The sequence below is a fragment of the Capra hircus genome, chromosome 2, assembly GCF_001704415.2.
Source record: "Capra hircus breed San Clemente chromosome 2, ASM170441v1, whole genome shotgun sequence".
Taxonomy (NCBI): domain Eukaryota; kingdom Metazoa; phylum Chordata; class Mammalia; order Artiodactyla; family Bovidae; genus Capra; species Capra hircus.
This window is the reverse complement of record NC_030809.1, coordinates 46,319,187-46,345,377: the sequence shown is the minus strand read 5'-3', so window position 1 is coordinate 46,345,377 and position 26,191 is coordinate 46,319,187. Positions and strand designations below refer to the sequence as shown.

General features: G+C 36.7%; 1 protein-coding gene across 5 annotated transcripts in view; it reads right to left on the bottom strand.

Moving 5' to 3' along the window:
• FAM126B (family with sequence similarity 126 member B) overlaps positions 1 to 26,191 on the bottom strand; it is a 69,609-nt gene that overhangs the window by 29,521 nt on the left and 13,897 nt on the right. For 3 of the 5 annotated variants that reach the window (XM_005676358.3, XM_018060965.1, XM_013971062.2), the window contains 4 exons: positions 22,641 to 22,740; positions 11,924 to 12,000; positions 10,933 to 11,034; positions 3,037 to 3,216 (listed from right to left, as the gene is read on the bottom strand). In XM_005676358.3, the coding sequence (XP_005676415.2) occupies positions 3,037 to 3,216; positions 10,933 to 11,034; positions 11,924 to 11,974 (333 nt within the window). In that variant the 5' untranslated portion in view covers positions 11,975 to 12,000; positions 22,641 to 22,740. Of the gene's footprint in view, positions 1 to 3,036; positions 3,217 to 10,143; positions 10,200 to 10,932; positions 11,035 to 11,923; positions 12,001 to 22,640; positions 22,741 to 24,635; positions 24,690 to 26,191 lie in introns of those variants that run through there. The other 2 variants (XM_018060973.1, XM_005676359.3) reach the window with 2 other exon arrangements.

Below are 26,191 nucleotides of genomic sequence, written 5' to 3'. Positions count from 1 at the left end.
GATTGAGGAAGACTTTTAGAAATGGTAATAAAAATATTATTACCCTTGTGTATCTTTAACCAATTAGCAAATTTGTACACTTTGGTAGTTGACGTCCTTTGGGAGACATTGAGAGATATAACACAATTAATCAAAAATACCATGACAACAAAGACATGAAATAGGCACATATATATATAAATTGGTAGGACAGCCAGGGAGATTACAAGTTATCATATCTCTTAGTAGAAACTAGCTGAGTTTAAAAGATTAATGGAAAGATAACAGAGACGATTAGCATAGCCCTAACTAGGATGACATGCAAATTTGTGAAGTGTTCCACATTTTTAGAATAGGAGAAAATATTTGCAAATGTTACAAATAAAATATACAAAAGCTCATATAACTCAAGAACAAAAACACAAACAACCCAATCGAAAAAAGGGAAGACCTTAATAGACATGTCTCCAGTGAAGACATACAGAGGGCCAGTAGGCACATGAAAAGATGCTGAAAGTGCAAGTCACTCAGTCGTATCTGACTCTTTGCAACTCCATGGACTATACAGTCCATGGAATTCTTCAGGCCAGAACAGTGGAGTGGGTAGCCTTTCCCTTCTCCAGGAGAGCTTCCCAACCCAGGGACTGAACCCAGGTCTCCTGCATTGCAGGCAGATTCTTTATCAGCTGAGCCACAAGGGAAGCTGAAGAATACTGAAGTGGGTAGCCTATTCCCTCTCCAGCAGATCTTCACAACCCAGGAATCAAACCAGGGTCTCTTGCATTGCAGGTGGACTTTACCAACTGAGCTATCAGGGAAGCCTCAACATCATTAGTTTTAGAGAAACGCAAATCAAAACTATAATGAGGTACTACCTCACACCAGTCAGAATGGCCATCATTAAAAAGTCTACAAATAACAAGTGCTGGAGAGGGTATGGAGAGAATGGAATCCTCCTACACTGCTGGTGGGAATGTAAGTTAGTAAAGCCTCTGTGGAAAATAGTATCGAGGTTCCTCAGAAAACTAAAAATAGAATTCCCATATAAAAGATTGAAATTAAAGGTCTTAGCCAAGAAATCTACACTTATTAAAAGAAAATCTTACAATTAAATTATTCAATAATAAATTAATGACCTGAAATAAGCTACATAATTATATGGTACTAGTCCAAGTGATTAATCATAAGTTCATACTTACTAGTTTTTACTGAACAACAGAAACATCCCTGTGATTTTTAAAAAGCATTTTATCTTTCACTGAAAAAGTCATAGCATTCATTTCTACAGTCTCTGGCACCTCCAGTCTTCTACAGGTATCAGTAAAAACCTGCCTACAGACACCAGCAATTAGAGGGGTGAAATGCCCCTCCTGCATCAATCCTTTTGTCTACTGTCTTATTTTAATGTTTTTTTTAAAACCATATTAGTATACATGACTGGCATAAAACCCAGAGACAGACTACCCTTAGTAGACCTAGAAGGAAGGTGGTCAGAGATGAGTGGTTGTACAGCATAAAAGGAAGAAAAACAATAAAAAACAACTATCATTACCAAAACACAAACCCAAAAGAATTTTCCTTGAGAACCAGTTTCTGAGTTTAACATGTCACAGGAGAGTATCAGTTTCTTGTGAACAATGGCCATACCTCTAATTTTGGCAGGAAAGTGGTTTAAAAATCCTTAGAGAAATCATTTACCTACTCTGTAGTCAAACTAGTTACCACATCTGAGCCAGTGTCTCAGAGAAAGTCTCCGCTAAGATCAATGGGCCTGATTTAAGTTAGGGGATAAAATTTTAATTTTTATCTCTAAATTTCAAATTAAGTCAAATACTTTTGATTTTTATCCATGTATATCTGTGGAGAAGGTGTTAGGCTACTGAAGCAAGGGAGAAGTGCTGGGGTGAGAAAAGAAGAAAAAAGAGAAATGAATATACGAAAGAAATCCAAGGTGGTAATAAAAATTGAGAACCACAGAGATGAGAGAACAAAGATATTAAGGGATTTAAAAGAAGACAGAAACCCGAGGTTACATTTATGATACATAATTGAGTGTTTTAAAACAGTACACTATTTTTAAGATACCAAAAGATAATTAAACCATAGCACCACCAAGTACTGTCAAGAACTTGTCAGGCATCCCCAAATTTTTTGCTTTATTTGTTCCACCACTGAAGTTTATTATACCAAACAGTACAAACGATAACTAACATCAATAAACATTTACTAAGCACCTGTGCTAAGCACTAGAGACACGATAGATGAAATCGCTTTTAATACTACTATCAATGTTTTATTTCTGTTTTACAGATGAGGCAACTGAAATCAAGGTATTAAGTAACTTGTTTAGATTTAAAACAGCCAGTAAGTGGCAGGGCCTATTTTTAAACAAAATACAAGTGACTTCAAAGGCCAGACTTCTTCCTTCACATTTCAGTGATGGAAATGTTCTTTAATGATTTTTAAAGAGATAATGCTTAAGAGAAATGGGCACTGGTGCAGAGTATTTTTTGTAGACTCAAATGTTTTGTGAGGTACTTTAGTTGAGGTACCTCTCATCTACAAACAGTTTTATTATGCAGAGTGTTTGTTGACAGGGAATACACAGAATACAAGAATTCGAAGGGCTGGAATTTCAACACCAATGTTCTAAACAGGACACCATGAGAAAAAAACAACCCAGAATGTTTAAGGTACTTAAGAATTCCTTAAAAGAAAACAATTTCATGAACAATACCGTATCAGATACATAATGTTTTATCAAATGATTATTAAAAATAAATTAAAAAATTTTAATGCAAGGCATTACAAATATTAGTCAATTTAAAAATCAGAAAAATAAGCCATACATTAATAATTTCATCAATTATAAGTTTCATCTACTTTATAAAATGCATCACTAGCATACACTGAACACCTATGTACTCAATTTAATTAATTCAAATAAGTTATTCAACAGACATTTAAATTTCTTTTCCTCTAACTATTCTGTAAGTATTATTTCAGAGGACTTAACAAAAAATATTTGACATTTTCCAACTATTATTTTCCACTTACCAAATTGTAAATTCCTAACAGAAGTGCTTCAATGCAACCATTACTCTGTCTGTCTCGGCTAACTGTAAGCCGTAAATACACCCACATCAGTTCTGGCAAGAACTGCAGTGTGAACCTCTTAAGTCGAACTTCAGAGCTACGATAGAGCTCAAACAGCTGGTGGCAGACAGGCTCCAGGAGCTAAAAAGAAAATAAAGTGCATTAGCTATTTCCATTCTTTTGGCTGTATTTTTTTAAGGCACATATACTTGTATTTTAAAAATAAGTTCTCAATATTAATTTTTGCTTATTCGAAATCAGTGCAACCAAAACCTCAACCTCTATTTATACAGAGACTACACACTGAACTGACCAATTCTGTAACTACAGGAAGTCCTTCATGCCCATATAATATCAACATCTCTTTCAACACACGGTACTTAACTTAACTTCTTAGATAATCAGTCCTTTAACTAATATACTAGTTTACAGTTTCTTTTTCTGTTCTTACCAACTCTTACAATCTTCCATTTTTAGAAGTTTCAATTGGAAGAAAAGAATGTGAAATGATATTGTTGGAAATAAACTAAATTTCAACTTTCAGTTCAGTTCAGTCACTCAGTCATGTCTGACTTTTTGCGACCCTACGGACTGCAGCATAGCAGGCTTCCCTATCCATCACCAACTCCCAGAGCTTGCTCAAATTCATGTCCATCGAGTTGGTGATGCCATCCAACCATCTCATTCTCTGTCATCCCCTTCTCCTCCTGCCTTCAATCTTTCCCAGCATCAGGGTCTTTTCAAATGAATCAGTTCTTCACATCAGGTGGCCAAAGTATTGGAACTTCAGCTTCAGTATCAGACCTTCCAAAGAATATTTAGGACTGATTCCCTTTAAGATTTACTGGTTTGATCTCCTTGCTGTCCAAAGAATTCTCAAGAGTCCTTTTCAACACCATAGCTCAAAAGCATCAATTCTTCAGCACCCAGCTTTCTTTATGGTCCAACTCTCACACACATACATGACTATGGGAAAAACTATCTTTGACTAGACGGACCTTTGTTGGCAAAGTAACGTCTCTGTTTTTCAATATGTTGTCTAGGTTGGTCATAGCTTTTCTTCCAAGGAGCAAGCATCTTTTAATTTCATGGCTGCAGTCACCATCTGCAGTGATTTTGGAGCCCCAAAAAATAAAGTCTGTCATTGTTTCCACTGTTCCCCCATCTATTTGCCAGGAAGTGATGGGACCGGATGCCATGATCTTAGTTTCTGAATGATGAATTTTAAACCAGCTTTTTCACTCTCCTCTTTCACTTTCATCAAGAGGCTCTTTAGTTCTCCTTTGCTTTCTGCCATAAGGGTGGTGTCATCTGCATATCTGAGGTTACTGATATTTTTCCCTGAAATACTGAATCTCAATTTTAGATGGCTGTTGCTGCTGCTAGGTCGTTTCAGTCGTGTCTGACTCTGTGCAACCCCATAGACAGCAGCCCATCAGGCTCCCTGTCCCTGGGATTCTCCAGGCAAGAATTTCCTTCTCCAATGCATGTGATTTAAACAAATTATATACCACTTAGTAGATAAAGGCACTTTGCAATACATAATATTTGGACATCTAAATGCTAGCGAATATTTTAAATCAGTTCAGTTCAGTCACTCAGCCGTGTCCGACTCTTTGTGACCCCATGATCTGCAGCACGCCAGGCCTCCCTGTCCAACACCAACTCCCAAAGCCTACTCAAACTCATGTCCATTGAGTCGGTGATGCCATCCAACTATCTCATCCTCTCTCATCCCCTTTTCCTCCTGTCCTCAATCTTTCCCAGCATCAGGGTCTTTTCAAATGAGTCAGGTCTTCGAATCAGGTGGCCAAAGTACTGGAGTTTCAGCTTCAACAACAGTCCTTCCAATGAACACCCAGGACTGATCTCCTTTAGGATGGGCTGGTTGGATCTCCTTGTAGTCCAAGGGACTCTCAAGAGTCTTCTCCAACACCACAGTTCAAAAGCATCAATTCTTCTGCACTCAGCTTCCTTTATAGTCCAACTCTCACATCCATACATGACTACTGGAAAAACCATAGCCTTGACTAGACGGACCTTTGTCGGCAAAGTAATGTCTCTGCTTTTTAATATGCTGACTAGGTTGGTCATAACTTTCCTTCTAAGGAGTAAGCATCTTTTAATTTCATAGCTGCAGTCATCATCTCCAGTGATTTTGGAGCCCCCAAAATAAAGTCTGTTTCCACTGTTTCTCCATCTATTCACCATGAAGTGATGGGACCTGATGCCATGATCTTAGTTTTCTAAATGTTGAGCTTTAAGTCAATTTTTTCACTCCCCTCTTTCTTTCACTTTCATCACGAGGCTCTTTAGTTCTTCTTCACTTTCTGCCATAAGGGTGGTGTCATCTGCATATCTGAGGTTATTGCTATTTCTCCTGGCAATCTTGATTCCAGCTTGTGCTTCCTCCAGCCCAGCATTTCTCATGATGTACTCTGCATAGAAGCTAAATAAGCAAGGTGACAGTATACAGCCTTGATGTACTCCTTTTCCTATTTGGAACCAGTCTGTTGTTCCATGTCCAGTTCTAACTGTTGCTTCCTGACCTGCATACAGGTTTCTCAAGAGGCAGGTCAGGTGGCCTGGTATTCCCATCTCTTGAAGAATTTTCCACAGTTTATTGTGACCCACACAGTCAAAGGCTTTGGCATAGTCAATAAAGCAGAAATAGATGTTTTTCTGGAACTTTCTTGCTTTTTCCATGATCCAGCGGATGTTAGCAATTTGATCTCTGGTTCCTCTGCCTTTCCTAAAACCAGCTTGAACATCTGGAAGTTCGCGGTTCATATATTACTGAAGCCTAGCTTGGAGAATTTTGAGCATTACTTTTCTAGCGTGTGAGATGAGTATAACTGTGCAGTAGTTTGAGCATTATTTGGCATTGGCTTTCTTTGGGATTGGAATGAAAACTGACCTTTTCATTTAAAGACATATAAGTAAAATAGATTACTTTTATATTTTAAGACTGACTTAAGTCTTGCTAATTGTATTTATTGGAAAGACTTTGAAAAGGAGGAAGTATACAGAAATAGCCTTTCCAATGTTGAACCTGATAATTTTCGTATAATATCACAAAATACGATATAAGGAATTTTATAATCTTAAGAAGAAAATGAGCAGTTTATATAAACCTCTTCCTTCCTCCTAAACTTATACTGTTAATTTAGAATGGTGTTGCTAGAATAACTTCACAAAACTGCTAGACTATAGAAAACTGCCTATGATCTTAAAATGCAGATAAAACAGAGAGGAAACTATAAAATAATGCTTAAATTAAAATTTAACACCAGCTTTTTGTTTTTTAAAAAAATTTTATCGGAGTATATCTGATTTACAAGGTGTGTTAGTTTCAGGTATACAGCACAGTGAATCAGTTACACATATACATACACTCTTTTTATTTTGCTGAATCCTTTTCTTGTATTTATTAATCATCTAAAATTTAGAGAGGGCCTACATCATTCAAACTGTAAGATGCAGGAAGTAGCTTCGTGGTTTAAGAAGGATGAAACATATGATCTTGGCCCTCAGTAGTGCTCACAGAATTGTATTTAAATAAATTTGTTAAAGTTTGACAGACCTAAGGGATGAGCTTTGGCTTCCTTGGTGGCTCAGAAGGTAAACAATCTGCCTGCAGTGTGGGAGACCCGATCCCTGGGTTGGGAAGATCCTCTGGAGAAGGGAGTGGCTACCGACTCCACCAGGTGGGCTATAGTCCATGGGGTCACAAAGAGTCAGACATGACTGACTGACACGACTGAGTGACTGACTAAAGGATGAGCTTAGGTGTAATAGGGGAAAAAAATTACTAGACTAGGTCAAAGGTATCATTTAACATACTAAAGGAGGAGTATTCACTGTTAATGGTTGTCATGAGAGACATTCTTCAAATTAGACATTTTAACAAAATATCCACTCTTTTTTAGATTCTTTTCTCATATTGGTCATTACAGAATTATTGAGTAGGGTTCCCTGTGTTATACAGTAAGTCCATATTAGTTATCTATTTTACATATAATAATGTAACAGTAGCTTTAAAAAAGGAATAATTCAATAGTTTATACACTTCTATTCTAAATGATAATACATACACACCCTTGTAACTGCTTGAATGTAGATATGTTTCTAATAATCTAACACTTCAGAATAAAGTCATTACTTTCACAATAGTAAATTCAAGTCAACAAATCCTATATTGATTGTACAGTTAATATTATTTAGATGACTTAAGCTTAACTTAAGAACTCTAAAGCCAGAAAAAATTTACACTTTCTAGTCTACTAACCACCAAATGCTTTATATGAAATCACTATCATAGGATTTAAAATCTTAAAAAACATGCCAACTCTCCCCTTACACTGAAGTCTAGACCAGTCAGACAATTTGTCCAAGGTCACAGAAATTAGTGGTGGAGAAAGATACCAGAATTCAGATATTTTGACACAGATGATGTTTTCACTATACAACTCTTCTTATACCAGAAAGGAGGTGGAGGAAGAGGTGACGACGATTGCTTAATTTCAAGCAGTATAGTCTATGTAGTACCAATAATGAAGTAATGAACTTTTGAAAATGGCCAACTGCTGGTAACTTTTTAAAGTACTGACAACATTCAGCTCTTTAGGGGAATTAAACATTGTTGTCTTCATAAATTTATGTATTAAAAATATATGTCCATGTTTTAAACCTACTTTCCTCTTTAGTAAGACTCTAAAATTGCCTTCTCTAAATGTCATTGGCTGTGGTACTATTATGATTTGTCTATGTTATAAAGACCTTATTTCCTATCCTCAGTAGCAAGTACTTTAGCATGTAGAGACTGTATTTTAATAAGCACTGCAAAGAAATATAGATTAACCAAAATTAGTACTTTTGTTGTTTAAAGGAGGGTGGGGAAGTGACTGGCAATCAAGTAAATTTTCATCAGATACCACTGCAAAATAAGACTATTAAAAACTTGCCAATGTACTGTTAAAGTCTTTAATTCCAAGCATATGTATCATGCCATCATGTTCTCAGTTTCTCAGTATCAGAAATGACCTCCTCACAGAGTTTGAAAAAGGGAAAGGTGCTTCCCTGGCAGTCCCCATGGTTAGGACTCTCTGCTTTCACTGCCAAGGGCCTGGGTTTAATCCGTGGTTGGGGATCTAAGATCCCACATGCCATGTGGCACAGTATATAAATAAGTAAATAGACAGAAATATAGGTAGATGGGGCTTCCCTGGTGGCTCAGATGGTAAAGAATCCTCTTGCCAATATAGGAGATGCAGGTTCAATCCATGGGTTAGAAAGATACCCTGGAGAAGGGGATGACAACCCACCCCAGTATTCTTTCCTGGAGAATTCCATGGACAGAGGAGCCTGGTGGGCTACAGTCCATGGGGTTGCAAAGAGTCAGACACTACTGAGCAACTAACACTTATACTTAAATGGTGCTATCACCTACAGCAAAAGATGTTAAGAATAACTTACACTTCCCTCAAACTTAGCAAATAATTTTGACATGATAATTACTAACAGGCATGCCATATGATGAATGCATTGACAGCAGTTTGGGCGGAATAATGGAGACTGAATCCAAATATGAGTGGGTAATGAAAAAATATGAGGAGAGGAAATGAGCACAAGTAGGCAGAGGCTGAATAGCAATATTATAAAGTTCACTGGGAAGGAGAACAGAAAAATGGTGTAGGTAATAAAATAGGAGGCAAATCAAAGGTTTTTAAAAAATAGAATATTGTTGTTTATCATATTCTTTTCATCAAGAAAGGAAAAAAAAAATCAACAACAGAAGAAAAAGAGCAGACAATTGCAGGAGCAATCTTTGAGGTGGTTAGAGAAGATGAGATCCAGGCCTAAGTGGAAGAGATAGTTTTTGATACAATCTGAGACACTTCACCCACTGAACAGCAGAAATAGCAGGAGAGTTTGACTAGAGATGCTGGCAGAGTGGCAGATTTGAGTAGGAAAATAGTTTCCAACTATTTCCTTCTTTTATAAGGACACAGAAAGCAAACTGAAAATGAGGAAGGATGGTAAGTGTGAGGAAAAGGAAGGAATAAAATGAACAGTGGGTAAGTGTAAAATGAAATATTATATGCTCATTTTTAATTTTCAGTCCTGCATTTAAGTGGAGAAAGTCAACAAAAACTGTTTTCTCCAGGTACGTTGAGATGGATGGGACGTAGATGGATGGGTGGATTTTATCTAGTGTTGAGATTTTGCCCAAAGAATATGAATTAAGGGAATGAGAAGCAAAGGAGCTGAGAATGTGTGCAAGGGAATGATTGTAATGATGGACCACGAAAATGTAGCTAAGAAAAGAGGGACATGAGACATTTGCAGGGAGGCAGAAGAATAATTAAATCATAAAGAAGCAGTAGGGTCAATGGTTTTCTGGAAGTCGAAGAAGCAGAACTGCTGCAGTAAGTAAGGGATCTGGAAGGAGGGAAAGCAGAAAAAGTAACACGTTGGTCTAGGGATTAAACGAGTTATAGTACAGGTTAGCCATGATATGGAATATTAAACTTCCATAGGAATTTCCTGGCAGTCCAGTGGTTAGAACTCGGCCAAGGAATTCTCTCCATGTATTTCACTATTCTTCTAATCAATATTTACTAGTGATAAAATACTACATTATAGGGAATTAACATATATATATATAAACAGATATAAAAATATATAACCCCTGCCCATGAAGAACTTACAATTTAAAAAGAAAGCATGAAACAAATATATTTTAATAAGCAAAGCTTAATGTTAAGACAAAACAAGGGAATACATACATTTAATATTCACACAGAATTCTGAAAACTCCTGACCAAGGTATGCATATGTGTCCATTACCATCCCTAAAGTTACAAAACATTCAAAAATACACGGCAAGAGAAAAAGAAGCAAATGAGTCCTGCGGTTGCTGCTACAAATAGCAACAGATGCAAGCCCAACTGAGAGCCAATCCAAGTTTAGGAGATAGGAAAGAAAGAGGTCAATAAGCAAGCTTTTAGTGATAGGACAAAAATGAAGATGCACTTTAAGTTAAGCTGCTGGTTAGGAGATGATTACCTGAACTTCTTCAAACTCACTCCAGTACACAGCAGAGGCACTCTTGGAGGATGTATCTGGGAAGATAAGAAGCTACTTTCCTGTGTGTTCCTTTCATTTCATTTTAAAGCATACATGAATCCAGTGGTGATAAAACTGTATGTCATACTATTATGTTAATGGAAAGATAATGTGTGTATTTTGCATAAGTTAACATACAGAGTCAATAGCTGCACTTTTTTCCCCTTCTAGCACAAGGCTAAACAACAGCAAACTCTTACTCTAAGTTTATTGACTGTGATTATTTAGGCTTTCTCTGGTCATTTTCAAGCTAAATTTACTAGCAGCATCATTTCACACTACCAGTTTGACTGAATTCTCTGATTAGAGTGATTACACAGAGTTCTATACTGTCAATAGAAGGACTGCAAACCATACTTCAATAAATCTCAAACCGTGTATAGCTAAAATTTAGATTCCAGGAAAGGAAACATTCCAAAACAGGAAACAGAGTAAAGTTTTAAATTAAATAAATACTCTCCTAAGATGGTGGTCACTCAAACCAAGAATCAAAATGTACTATCCTCAACCGTAACAAATTTAGTCAAAACATTAAAAAATATGGAGAGGGAGGTCATGGGGAAAGCCAAAGCAACTATCAGAATGAAAAAAAGCAGAAAGAAAGTTTTCCAGTCCCACTGGAAGGATTAAACAAAAAAAAGGAAAACTACAAAACTTACATATATGTGTTTTAGTACACGTATTTCTTATATAGTACAATAAAATCATTTTTCTTATAAACTGTCCTACCTCATTATTTGAGTCTTGAATAACTTTATACAGAGCTGGTACCAGTGTTTTTTTCCGGTGTAAAGTTGCCGCATAATTGGTGATCTGAGTGTCAGGTAATGCCTAAAAGAAACATCAAAGGAAACTTAAAGTGAACTTAATATTTGAGAAGTCAAAAACTTAAATTTATATGAGTCCTTCTCAAAAATAAGAGTCAACTAAGAAAAGTAAATAACATGAAATAATCATGAGCTAATAAAACAAATAAATTAGGATGTTATACAATTCTTCTAACTAGTCAACCAGGAGAAATGATTAGAAATCACGTATTATACAAGCTTTGCTGAAATAAGTCACTTTAGTCTTTAAAAAAAAAAACAGCATAGGATATATTTCAATTCCTGTATTTTATTTTCACAAAACACTTATATCTATAGTGTTAACAAATTATACAGTTTTTAGTAAAATTAATGAGTGATTTTTAATCACAGGAAATAAAAACATAAGGCACAAATTTGATTTCCATGTCTTATTAAAGCTTGGAGGCTTCCCTTCTTTTATTGAATATATCACCTTATCAATCCTAACAACTAGATTCATTTTTACATATTATCTTCTGGCCATAATTCACATTTGTTGTTGTTGTTGAGTCACTAAGTCATGTCTGACTCTTTGTGACCCCATGTACTGCAGCACAGAAGGCTTCCCTGTCCTTCCCTATCTCCCAGATTTGTTCAAACTCATGTCCACTGAGTTGGTAAAGTCATCCAACCATCTCTGTTGCTCTCTTCTCCTCTTGCCCTCAATCTTTCCCAGCATCAGGGTCTTTTGCAATTATTCACATTCGTGTCTTTTTAAAGAGGTGCAATTACAGAAACAAGTTATTTTATATTTTGCCATTCCCACTTTATAATTTTTGTTTCAGTTTCTCCATGAACATATACATGAATATATACACTGAATTACAACATACAGAATCATATGACACATTCTCATCCTCAATGCAATTTACCTTGAATTCTGATAACCATTCTTCCACAACACCACGTTCAGATCCCAGCATCTTCTTCTACCTTCTATTCCTCTTTTCTGGAAGAAAAAAAGAAAGAAAGAAAAAAAAGCACTGAATTTGAGGACAGCGTTACTTACAGAAACTATCAAAGTAAATGATGTGTGCCTTTCATTTAAGGAGAAACTCATCTAGTGCATATTTTAGATAAGGAGGCTTACTTTTAGACTGCCTTCCTGGAAGTAGCTTCAGTCATGTCTGACTCTTTGCGACCCATGGACTGAAGCCTGCCAGACTCCTCTGTCCATGGAATTCTCCAGGCAAGAATACTCGAGTGGGTTGCCTTGCCCCACTCGCTGCAGGGGACCCACTTGACCCAGGGATCGAACCTGTGTCTCCTGCAGCTCCTGCATCGCAGGCAGATTCTTTACTGCTGAGCCACTGGGCAAGCCCCAGTTTCAGACTAGTGTTCAATTAAAACAAAACTGTTTATAAAGAAGTTCTATCTTTAATGATACGTTTGAAACCTAATTTCCTAATGCTTTTATATTTTCCCCAACAACTATATTCCAAAGTAAAAAGTAACAAAAGCTAGTTTACAAAGTAAAATCAAACTGCACATTACCCAAGACAAAGGTACAGTCCATGCCTAGTGTGTGTGCTTAGTCGCTCAGTCGTGTCAGACTCTTGCGACCCCATAGACTGTAACCTGCCAGGCTCCTGTGTCCATGGGATTTTCCAGACAAGAATACTGGAGTGGGTTGCCATTTCCTTCTCCAGGGGATGTTCCAACCCAGGAATCGAACCCAGGTCTCCTGCATTACAAGCAAATTCTTTACCGACTGAGCTACAAGGGAAGCCCTGCTTTTACTAAATATACAACTGGAATAAGTTATACATAATAGGATACACAATGGGACAGATTTTTACAAAGGTAAAAAAGTTAGAAATCAAGGGTCATATAGGTACAGCAAAATGATGATAAACATATACATATATACACACTATACAAAATAAGGCCATTGAAGAAGGCAGATTTATATTTTCTAAAATGGAAAAATGTCCAGGTAGAGAAAGCAAGTTGTATAATAGTATATAAGTTATAATTCTATCAAAAATTATATAAATGTAAAAAGCTGGGAGGAAAAATATATAAATTATTTAGTATTTACCTCTAAGGGAAGGATTAACTGAGGATATTCTGTGTAACTCTGAGTTACAAAAAAGTAAAAATACATATGTATTATTTTTTAAGTGAGGCAGACAACAAAAGGTTTTAGGTTTTTAATTTATGATTCAAAAGGGTAATCAAAAGAAAAAAGAAATTCCTTGAGCAGGGAGGGAAATGTCTCCAAAGTAACTGAAATGAAAAAGACAATATTTCTTGAATGTGTCACATTTCATAATAAATTTCTATCTAAAAAAAAGAAACTGGATTTTCTAATCCCCCCAACATTCCCTAAATATCCATATATAATGCACTATAACAAGGAATACAAAAAGGAGTAAGAAATGCTCCTTGTTTTCAAGTAGCAAATGCTTTTAAGATAGGCTGACGATTTATTCAAATAAACTGCAAGAGGAAAATGAGTGGACTAAAAGGGATGTTAAAAACAATCAATAACCAAAATATAAATCTTATTTGGATTCTGATTCAAACATTAAAAAAGAGCTTAACATAACTGGAAAAGGTTAAACATGACTTACTGTATGACTTATTACTTAATACTGGATGATATTAAATCAAGGAATGATCAATTATTTTATATTTAATAATGGTATCTTTAATAATGGTATCTTAGGAAATTTCCCATACCCTTATGGTATCACCAAGTTAATGAACATGAGTTTGAGCAGACGACGGAGATAGTGAAGGACAGGGAAGCCTGGCGTGCTACAGTCCCTGGGGTCACAAAGAGTCGGACACGACTCAGAGACTGAACAACAACAAAAAGTCCCACATATATTTGGAACTATTTATGAGCTATTATTCCCAATTTTATACCAGAACTATATTTTAATTACTGTGGCTTTATAATGCACTTTATACAGTTTATGGGGTCACAAAGAGTTGGACATGACTGAATGACTAACACTTTATAATAATACAAGTCCCATATTAATTCTTTCCTAAAAATGTATTTCATTATTATTGCCTGCTTTATTCTTCCAGTGAAATATTAGACTTCTACTGATAAGTTTCTTTTCTATACTCCATCCTCATAGGAATTAAATTTACAATTTCAAATGACATCCTCACATCACTGAGTCATCCAATACAGAAGCATAGCACTGCTCTTTATTAAAAATCTTCTTTTTCATGCCTGTATAAATTGTTTTCTTCATACAGATCAACACATTCAAATTAAGTTGATTCTTAAGTAAAATCTTCTCTGTTGGTTGGTTCCAGATCCACTGTGGATACCAAAATCCAAGGCTACTCAATTCCCACAGCTGGCCCTCCCTATCAGCAGATTCAACCAACCATGTACTGTGTAGCACTGCATCTATTTACTGAAAAAATCTGAGTACAAGTGGATTTGCTGAGTTCAAACCAGTGTTCAAGGGTCAACAGTTTATAGTTTCTTGCTTCAACTGTGATTCTTTTTCATCATGTCAAACTAGCTACTGCTACATACACACAAATACTTAAAAAAAATTAAAATGAACAAGTTTCTAGATAAATATTTAAAATACTGAAAATTACTTAAATTATGATTTATTTCTATGTTTTAGGAAATATCTATACTTTGACTACAATGACTATAGAAAAAGACAACAAAAAGCAACTACAATTAATCAAAAATTTTTCAAATTTTTTACAAAAAACATCAACAGCTTTTAAAATTAAAAAGAAAATCAAATATTATTTTTTGAAAGAAACACAAAACTTTAATCTGATATATACTGCACTGGAAGCCCTAACTGATACAGGGCCCAGAATACACAGTTTGAAAAAGTTCCCCAAGTAATCCTAACAACCAGTTAGGATTCAGTTTAAAACAAAGCATTACATCCAAGTTAAATTTATCATGTTAAATTTCTATATGATATCTCCCATAAAAACAAATTTACCCTGTCAAATCACTTTGGTTTCTATCAATACTGTTTTTTTTTAATGTGACTGCAAGTTAATTAACTTTAGACAGAAGAATACAGTGGTGTTAATAATAATTATAACCAAAACACCATACTTGCCTGATTTTATGATACTAATTTTAAGACAATAGTTTATTAACAAATTTAAGTAGAAAAGAAGAAATAACCCTTTATTAAAATGAAACAAAAGGCTTAACTAAAGGATAAGAGCACAAGCTTATCCACATAATCCCACAAGGCTTTTAAAAATTATCCCTTACATTTCTGGACACCTTTAGTCTCTTTATACTTGCCACCCTCTCCTAGCTCTTGGTATATGGCTGTTCAATGTTAACCTCTTCATAGAAGTCCCTGTGTCTACTCTCTTTATATTGGCTGCCTCTACATGCTCTTCCCTCCAACCCTTAACACTCTGTCCTTTCCTTCATATCATTTTAGCAAAATCTGTAAATAATCTTTTTTTTTTTTAATGAGGCATAGTTTACATACAATATTCCAATTATTTACTTATTATTGGCTTTCCCACTAGAATTTGTACTTCACAAGGACAGGAAGTGTGCACACAGCAGGCACTCAAACATCTGATTTAATTATCTCTGCTCATGAACTCAATTTATTTAGCAGCTTTGCAATGACACTTATTTTTGGTCATAAAAAATCCTGAAATATCTTCTGTATTTTCTGTTTAACTAAGCTTAATAATTTTATTTTTTTCCAAATTAAATATAGATGGAAGCTAAGAGCCTCTTTCAAAATCATCTAGAAACTTCTGACAGCCAGATATTCTCCTAGATGTAGGCGTCATTCATACTAACCTTGCTCAGGTGTGAAATTAGAGACAGAGATCTGGCAATATTGCCATCTTTGAATTAACTGCCATGTGTCAGGCAATCTTCTGCTGAGAAAATTATTACTGTAAAACTGTATTATACTGTGATATTCTGTAGACATTTTAAGTAACAATTAGGGGCAAAAATTCAGTTAACAATTCAACCCTATGTGGTTTTACTTAAATCAACTGAAATGATAACTGAATAAATGAATACACAAAGCTAAATTCCCAAAACACCAAATATGAATGATTACTTATATTTCAAAATTTACTTGCCTGGCTGCTGAAAAGCATATTTAGACAATATAAATCTTGATTTCAAAAATGTGAAAATAAAGTGTCTTGACAGTGAGAAAAAAGAAAGTTATCAGCAAGCCTTTTAAGTATAAACACTGTATTAGCTACTTTCTGAACTTAACCTGATTTAATGACAGGAAATAGAATGTAGTGGTTTAGACTCAATTTTTTGTCTCAGTTGACAGGTTCACCCCTACATTTTACAAGTTTATTAATTCACTAAATTCAAGTTTATTACACAAACCCATTAAATTAATTTATTATATAAGTCCATTACATGTTAACAAATAACATTTTTAAAAGAAACTTTATTTTTCCAAAACAAAAACTATAGTGACAAGAATAGTGCTGCTTTACAATTTCTGCAAATCTTATACTTGCCTCTGCACCCAATCTATTGCTAGAAATCTTCAAGGTATATTCACCAGAGAATGACAGTGAACAAGAAGTCAAATACTAACTTAGTATTAATATGAAAAATAGTTTTAACTCCACAGATCCACTTAAAGGATTCCCAGGACACATACTGAGCACAGACTCCGGAGCCAGATTAGGCTTTAGGTCACTAATTCTAGCTATGTTTATTTTTTTTAATTGAGTTATAATTAACATACAATATTATACTAGTTTCAGGTTTATGTCAGCAATTAGATATTTTTATATATTATGAAAAGATCACTGCAATAAAACCAGTTACCAACCCTCATCACAGAACTCTGTTACGATATTATTGACTATGTTCCCTATGTGTCCATTACATACCTAAAAAGTAAAAGTAAAGTTGCTCAGTCGTGTCCAACTCTTTGCGGGTCCCATGGACTGTAGCCTACCAGGCTCCTCCATCCATGGGACTTTCCAGGCAAGAGTGCTGGAGTGGACTGCCATTTCCTTCTCCAGGTGATATTCCTGACCCAGGAATTGAACCCGGGTCTCCCGCACTGCAGGCAGATGCTTTATCATCTGAGCCACCAGGGAAGCCCTTATACACCTATGACCTATTTATCTTTGAACTGGAAGTTTGGATATCATTCTAACTATGTTTAAAACATCATATGCCCTTACCAGCTATACTTAAACCTGTGTTTCATTTCTTTCATTTCAAAAAGACAGGTAATAAGGTCCTAAAGTAAGCACTGTATAAGTATCTACTATGAGCAGTACATGATCTCTGAACAGAATGATCTCTGTTCGTCTCCAAGGCAAGTCATTTAATATCACAGTAATATAAGTCTATGCCCCAAGCAGTAACGCTGAAGAAGCTGAAGCTGAACGGTTCTATGAAGACCTACAAGACCTTCTAGAACTAACACCCAAAGAAGATGTCCTTTTCATTACAGGGGACGGGAACGCAAAAGTAGGAAGTCAAGAAACACCTGGGGTAACAGGCAAATGTGGCCTTGGAATACGGAATGAAGCAGGGCAAAGGCTAATAGCGTTTTGCCAACAGAACGCACTGGTCATAGCAAACACCCTCTTCCAATAAAACAAGAGAAGACTCTACACATGGACATCACCAGATGGTCAACACCGAAATCAGACTGATTATATTCTTTGCAGCCAAAAATGGAGAAGCTCTATACAGTCAGCAAAAACAAGACCGGGAGCTGACTGTGGCTCACATCATGAACTCCTTATTGCCAAATTCAGACTTAAATTGAAGAAAGTACGGAAAACCACTAGACCATTCAGGTATGACTTAAATCAAATTCCTTATGACTATACATGGAAGTGAGAAATAGATTTAAGGGACTCGATCTGATAGAGAGCCTGATGACTATGGACGGAGGTTCGGAGGTTCGTGACACTGTACAGGAGACGGGATCAAGACCATCCCTATGGAAAAGAAATGCAAAAAAGCAAGATGGCTGTGTGGGGAGGCCTTACAAATAGCTGTGAAAAGAAGAGAAGCAAAAAGCACAGGAGAAAAGGAACGATATATGCATCTGAATGCAGAGTTCCAAAGAATAGCAAGGAGAGATAAGAAAGCCTTCCTCAGCGATCAATGCAAAGAAATAGAGGAAAACAACAGAATGGGAAAGACTAGAGATCTCTTCAAGAAAATTAGAGATACCAAGGGAATATTTCATGCAAAGATGGGCTCAATAAAGGACAGAAATGGTATGGACCTAACAGAAGCAGAAGATATTAAGAAGAGGTGGCAAGAATACATGGAAGAACTGTACAAAGATCTTCATGACCCAGATAATTACAATGGTGTGATCACTCACCTAGAACCAGACATCCTGGAATGTGAAGTCAAGTGGGCCTTAGAAAGCATCACTACGAACAAAGCTAGTGGAGGTGATGGAATTCCAGTTGAGCTATTTCAAATCCTGAAAGATGAGGCTGTGAAAGTGCTGCACTCAATATGCCAGCAAATCTGGAAAACTCAGCAGTGGCCACAGGACTGGAAAAGGTCAGTTTTCATTCCAATCCCAAAGAAAGGCAATGCCAAAGAAGCTCAAAATACCACACAATTGCACTCATCTCACATGCTAGTAAAGTAATGCTCAAAATTCTGCAAGCCAGGCTTTAGCAATATGTGAATCGTGAACTTCCAGATGTTCAAGCTGGATTTAGAAAAGGCAGAGGAACCAGAGGTCAAATTGCCAACATCCACTGCATCATGGAAAAAGCAAGAGAGTTCCAGAAAAACATCTCTTTCTGCTTTATTGACTATGCCAAAGCCTTTGACTGTGTGGATCACAAGAAACTGTGGAAAATTCTCAAAGAGATGGGAATACCAGACCACCTGACCTGCCTCTTGAGAAACAAATATGCAAGTCAGGAAGCAACAGTTAGAACTGGACATGGAACAACAGACGGGTTCCAAATAGGAAAAGGAGTACGTCAAGGCTGTATATTGTCACCCTGCTTATTTAACTTCTATGCAGAGTACATCATGAGAAATACTGGGCTGGAAGAAGCACAAGCTGGAATCAAGATTGCCGGAAGAAATAGCAATAACCTCAGATACGCAGATGACACCACCCTTACGGCAGAAAGTGAAGGGGAACTAAAAAGCCTCTTGATGAAAGTAAAAGAGGAGTGTGAAAAAGTTAGCTTAAAGCTCAACATTTAGAAAACTAAGATCATGGCATCTGGTCCCATCACTTCTTGGGAAATAGATGGGGAAACAGTGGAAACAGTGGCAGACTATTTGTTTTGTCTCCAAAATCACTGCAGATGGTGATTGCAGCCATGAAATTAAAAGACGCTTACTCCTTGGAAGGAAAGTTATGACCAACCTAGAGAGCATATTGAAAAGCAGAGACATTACTTTGCCAACAAAGGTCTATCTAGTCAAGGCTATGGTTTTTCCAGTGGTTGTGTATGGATGTGAAAGTTGGACTGTAAAGAAAGCTGAGTGCCAAAGAATTGATGCTTTTGAACTGTGGTGTTGGAGAAGACTCTTGAGAGTCCCTTGGACTGCAAGGAGATCCAACCAGTCCATTCAAAGGAGATGAGTCCTGGGTGTTCTTTGGTAGGACTGATGCTAAAGCTGAAACTCTAGGACTTTGGCCGCTTCATGTGAAGAGGTGACTCACCGAAAAGACTCTGATGCTGGGAGGGATTGAGGGCAGGAGGAGAAGGGGACGACAGAGGATGAGATGGCTGGATGGTATCACCAACTCAATGGACATGAGTTTGGGTGAACTATGGGAGTTGGTGTGGACAGGGAGGCCTGGCGTGCTGCAATTCATGGCGTCCCAAAGAGTCGGACACGACTGAGCGACTGAACGGAACTGAAGGTAAACACTGTATAAGTATCTACTACGAGCAGTACATAATTAATCTTCAGGATACTATGTACTATAAAATAGCTGTTATCCCCATCTAACAGAGAGGAAAATTAAAGTGTAAAGTTTGAGTGATCCACACATGGCAACACAAATTAAATGGCAGAGCTGGAATTTGAATTTAATACCTACTAAAATGTATGGTTGAAAAATGTAATTGTAACTGTCCCTGTTTTACAGCTCATACTTCTCCCCCCAGAGCTTTCTATGTTCTGAAGATATTCACTTCTCAGTGTCTCTATCGCTTCATGCATACCTTCACACCAGGGATTCTGTTCCAGCCCGTAGTGCTGTCCTACAATAACTATTCCTTCACTTTCACGTTTCACTTTCATGCATTGGAGAAGGAAATGGCAATCCACTCCAGTGTTCTTGCCTGGAGAATCCCAGGGACGGGGGAGCCTGGTGGGCTGCCGTCTATGGGGTCGCAGAGAGTTGGACACGACTTAAGCAACCTAGCAACAGCAGCAGCAACAGACATATAACAGGTATTTAATGTCTATTTGCTGAATCAATGAACCACAAAGCTTATACGATCTTGGACAAATAACTTAAACCCATTGGGCTCAGGTCGCTACAATGATAAGTTACTTTCTAAATCTAAAATCCTATAAATATATTTTAGTACCTTCTTTTGTAACCAGTAGGTTTTCCAGTAGATTACAAAGGAAAAATTTAAATATATGTCTTCTAACTTGAATCTACATCTTTTAGCATTTAGAGGTGGCTATGAACATAGTTATTAACATACTGCAAGTCCTCTTTTTATTTAAACAGACAATACAGAATTCTGAAAACCATTTCTTCTGCAGCATATTACACTCATCCCATCACCTGGTATATAAAAGCTATATTTAAAAGTAAAAATCAAGCTGATATTCTAGCATGCAGATCAATTCAGGCCCATACTGCCTCACTTCCAGAGTATGAAACAAATTAAAAAGTGTATCACAGAAAATGATTATCTTTTTGGCGACCACAGCAATGGCAACCTTTATTGGCAAGATCTGAATAAAACAAAATAAAAAAAAATAAAGTGCTGAAATATGATCTTAGAGGTCAATAACTACTTGTCAGAAAGCAAACTCACAATACTTGTACAAGTACAGTAAGTTCTTCACTACCTACACAGATATATAATGTGTCTTAGCTGATCATCAGTATATGTATTCTTCTTTAGACACTGACAATTTAGAGAGAACTAGGCTTCCCTGGTAGCTCAGACGATAAAGAACCCACCTGCAATGCAGGAGACCCGGGTTCATATCCCTGGGTCAAGAAGATCAGGAGAAGGGAATGACTACCCACTTCAGTATTCTTGCCTGGAGAATTCTATGGGCAGAGCCCCTTGGTGGACTACAGTCCACAGGGTCACAAATAGTCGGGCACAACTGAGCGACTAACAGGATATAACAGGCAGGATGGCCAATTGGTTATAAAGAGTACAGCCTTTTGCTCTAGACTGCCTGAGTTTGAATTCCAGCTCCATGACCTGCAAGTTATATTAACTTGAGAAAGTTACTTAACTAATCTGTGGTCTCAAATCCCTCATTTATAAAATGGGGATTATCTATGTCAAAGAATTTTTTTTAAAGATTAAATAAGTTAACAGACAGCAGTGAGCTAAACGATGATATCTGTTCTCAAGGATTTCTAAAGGCTCTCAAGGATTTCTAATGGACCAAAACCATTGGATAAATAAAGCTATACAATTATCAGGGTGACATATGACAGTAAAAAATGGTTTTGTTATTGCAAATTTTCAAACAAAGTCAACAACTACCTACATATTTCAAGGTATAAGTATGAAACAAAGCACTTAACACATGCTATTATTGTAAATACCAAACTTAAGTAAAACATTAGAGCTGCACTGTCCAGTTTTAATTAATTAAAATAAAATTTAAAAATCAATTCCTGGGAATTTCCTGGCTGTCCAGTGGTTAGGACTCAGAGCTTTCACAGAAGAGGGTCTCAGTTTGATCCCTGGTCACAGAACTGAGACCGTACAAGCCACATGGCAAGGCCAAAAGAATCAGAAAAAAAAAAACAAAACAAAAAAACTGTACTATTAAAAAAAACCCCACCAATTCCTTACTTGCACTAGCCACATTTCAAGCACTTAGTAGCAGCATGTAGCTAGTGTCTCCCATATTAGAAGCACAGATGTAAAATACAGACATTATTAAAGAAATTTCATAAACAGCATTGATCTAGATGTAGTTAGACAATACAATTATGCTGAGTAAATTCAATAATTTAAGAGCTGCAAAGTTTAGGAAACAAAAAATTGTAAAGACAACAATTAAAAAGGAAACACTTTCAAAAGTAAAATTAAAAGGCAATAATTAAGACGTGATTATTTCAAGTCTCCTAGGTAAAAACTCCTTACAAATAGCTGTGAAAAGAAGGCAAGCGAAAAGCAAAAGAGAAAAGGAAAGATATACCCATTTGAATGCAGAGTTCCAAAGAGCAAGGAGAGATAAGAAAGCCTTCCTCCATGGTCAAGGCAAAGAAATCGAGGAAAACAATAGAATGGGAAAGACTGGAGAGCTCTTCAAGATAATTGGAGATACCAAGGGAACATTTTGTAAACAGAAGCTACCCACCAAAAATTACCAAAAATTCCAACATGTCTAACTATGGGAACTTCATTCTTTAACCTTTAAAAAGTTAAATTCTATGACTTTACCTCTGTTGTAAGATCAGTGTTCTAATGGAGGAGGTGGCACAGGAATGCAGCAGAGTTCAAGTGTGGAATTCATTTGTTGAGACTTAAATATTTTCCAACTCTACAAAAAATGAAAATGAAAAACTGTGAAATACGGAGAGAGAATATTATCAAGAATGTAAAATAAAGGAGAAAGAATAATTTGGAAAATACATTTATAATACAGTGTACCTAATTTAAAAAATAATTAGGATTATTTTTAAGTTTTCTATAATAACCAGGAGATACTCAAATACCATTATCAAACTTATTTTAAAAACATCAGATTTGGAGAAAAGTCTGAGTTTTAATTTGAAATTTACCATTAAATATCTGTAAAGACTTAGAATAAGCTATTTAAAATTTCTGGAGCTTAACCTGAATAATCTACAAAAATAAATTACTTCCTAGTCAAAAAGCCTATAAATCCAATTTCTGAAACATTACAGTGATCTTACACACACACGTAACAATCAATAAAAATTTAATGTGCAGCATAAAACAGAGCTTAAATAATAAATACAAATAGCTATATTACAATTTTGCATGAATTTCACAGACTGAAAAGTTTATCATTTTGAGAAAGAATACAGAAAATGCTATTACTTGAAGTTCTGGCACAAAAACATTAAAAATTATTTTCAAACTGCTTAAAGTATACTTTTCTTCTCATAAAGTCATAACTGCTATTATGCAGTTGCTGACCACATTATACTCTACTTTGATTCAAAATTCATCACAACTTCAGAATCTAAAACATCAAAAGTAAATTAACATTTTTAAATAGTTCATCACAAAATACTTTTTTAATACAAGGAATACTGCAATAAAATTCTCTTGGAGTTAAATGACATTACCACTTTAAATGAAGTTTTTCAAACTGAAGATGCATCGGGAAACCTCCTACTCCAAGAATGGCAGCTGACTTTTCATCTCTTATACACTGGGCTATTGCATGAAATTTTTTATTTCATGAGAAGTTTTGCCATGGGGAAAAAACTTGAAAAGGACTAACAGAATGTCTCTGGAAAGATATACAAGAAATTGGTAACACTTTGGGAAGAGACATTTGATGTCAAGGAGACTCTGTCTTTTTGAACTTTGGGAATTTGGAACCATCGAGACATTTGCCAGATTTTGAAGCAGTGCAGGCAGGCAGACTTGAGAGCTATGCTGGGAAGCTCTGTAGAGACTAGTCTCTGACAGACTTTCTAGGTTAAGGATATAGATACTAGGCTCTCTATCGAGGAAAACAAAACCAAACAAGAAAACACAACAGGGCAAATGACAGGAAAAATGAGTAATTCAGAGTATGTTCTTTAACTACAATAATTAATAAATAACAATAATTGCTCAGTCATGTCTGACTCTTTGCCACTCCACAGACTGTAGGCTGCCAGGCTCCTCTGTCCCAGAATTCTTCAGGCTAGAATACGGGAGTGGGTAGCCATTCCCCTCTCCAAGGGATCTTCCCAACCCAGGGACTGAACCCAGGTCTCCCTCATTGCAGGCAAATTCTTTTATCAACTGAGCCACCAGGGAAGCACATAATTAACAACAACTAATAATAATTAAATGGCACCCCACTCCCAATATTCTTGCCTGGAGAACCCCATGGACGGAGGAGCCTGGTGGGCTACAGTCCACGGGGTTGCAAAGAGTTGGACATGAGTGAGAGACTTAACTTTCAACTTTCAATAATAATTAAAATAACATTAATAAATAAAAGGGATTCCCTCGTGGCTCAGCTGGTAAAGAATCTGCCTGCAATGCGGGAGACCTGGGTTTGATCCCTGGGTTAGGAAGATCCGCTGGAGATACCAAGGGAACATTTCATGTAAAGATGGGCTCGATAAAGGACAGAGATGGTATGGACCTAACAGAAGCAGAAGATATTAAGAAGAGGTGGCAAGGATACACAGAACTGTACAAAAAAGATCTTCACGACCCACGAACCACGATGGTGTGATCACTTACCTAGAACCAGACATCCTGGAATACGAAGTCAAGTGGACCTTAGGAAGCATCACTACGAACAAATCTAGGAGGTAATGGAATTCCAGTTGAGCCATTTCAAATCCTAAAAGATGATGCAGTGAAAGTGCTGCATTCAATATGCCAGCAAATCTGGAAAACTCTGTGGCCACAGAACTGGAAAAGGTCAGTTTTCATTCCAATCCCAAAGAAAGGAAATGCCAAAGAATGTTCAAACTACCACACAATTGCACTTATCTCACACACTAGCAAAGTAATGCTCAAAATTCTCCAAAGCAGGCTTCAACAGTACGTGAACCATGAACTTCCAGATGTTCAAGCTGGATTTAGAAAAGGCAGAGGAACCAGAGATCAAATTGCCAACATCCTTTGGGTCATAGAAAAAGCAAGAGAGTTCCAGAAAAACATCTATTTCTGCTTTATTGACTATGCCAAAGCCTTTGACTGTGTGGATCTCAATAAACTGTGGAAAATTCTGAAAGAGATGGGAATGCCAGACTACTTGACTTGCCTCTTGAGAAATATGTATGCAGGTCAAGAAACAACAGTTAGAACTGGACATGGAACAATAGACTGGTTCCAAATTGGGAAAAGTGTACGTCAAGGCTGTATATTGTCACTTCCTTATTTAACTTATATGCAGAGTACATCATGCGAAAAGCCAGGCTGGATGAAGCACAAGCTAGAATCAAGACTGCTTCAAGAAATACCGTAGCTCAGTTGGTAAAGAATCTGCCTGCAATGCAGGAGACCTGGGGTTCAATACCTGGGTCAGAAAGATCCCCTGGAGAAGGAAATGGCAACCCACTCCAATATTCTTGCCTGGAGAATTCCACGGACAGAGGAGCCTGGCAGGCCACAGTCCATGGGGTCGTAAGAGTTGGGCACAACTTAGCAACTAAATGATGCAAATGACACCACCTTATGGCAGAAATTGAACAACAACTAAAGGGCCTCTTGATGAAAGCCAAAGAGGAGAGCAACAAAGTTGGCTTAAAACTCAACATTCAGAAAACAAAGATCATGGCATCCAGTCCCATTACTTCATAGAAAATAGATGGGGAAACAATGGAAATAGTGAGAGACTTTATTTTTGGGGGCTCCAAAATCACTGCAGATGGTGTCTGTAGCCATGAAATTAAAAGACACTTGCTCCTTGGAAGAAAAGCTATGACCAACCTAGACAGCATATTAAAAAGTAGAGATATTACTTTGCAAACAAAGGTCCATCTACTCAAAGCTATGGTTTTTCCAGTAGTCATGTATGGATGTGAGAGTTGGACCATAAGAAAGCTGAGCACTGAAGAATTAATGCTTTTGAACTGTGGTGTTGGAGAAGACTCTTGAGAGTCCCCTGGAATGCAAGGAGATCCAACCAGTCCATCCTAAAGGAAATCAGTCCTAAATATTCACTGGAAGGACTGATGCTGATGCTGAAACTCCAATACTTTGGCCACCTGATGTACCTTATTTGAAAAGACCCTGATGCTGAGGAAGATTGAAGGTGGGAGGAAAAGGGGACAACAGAGGATGAGACG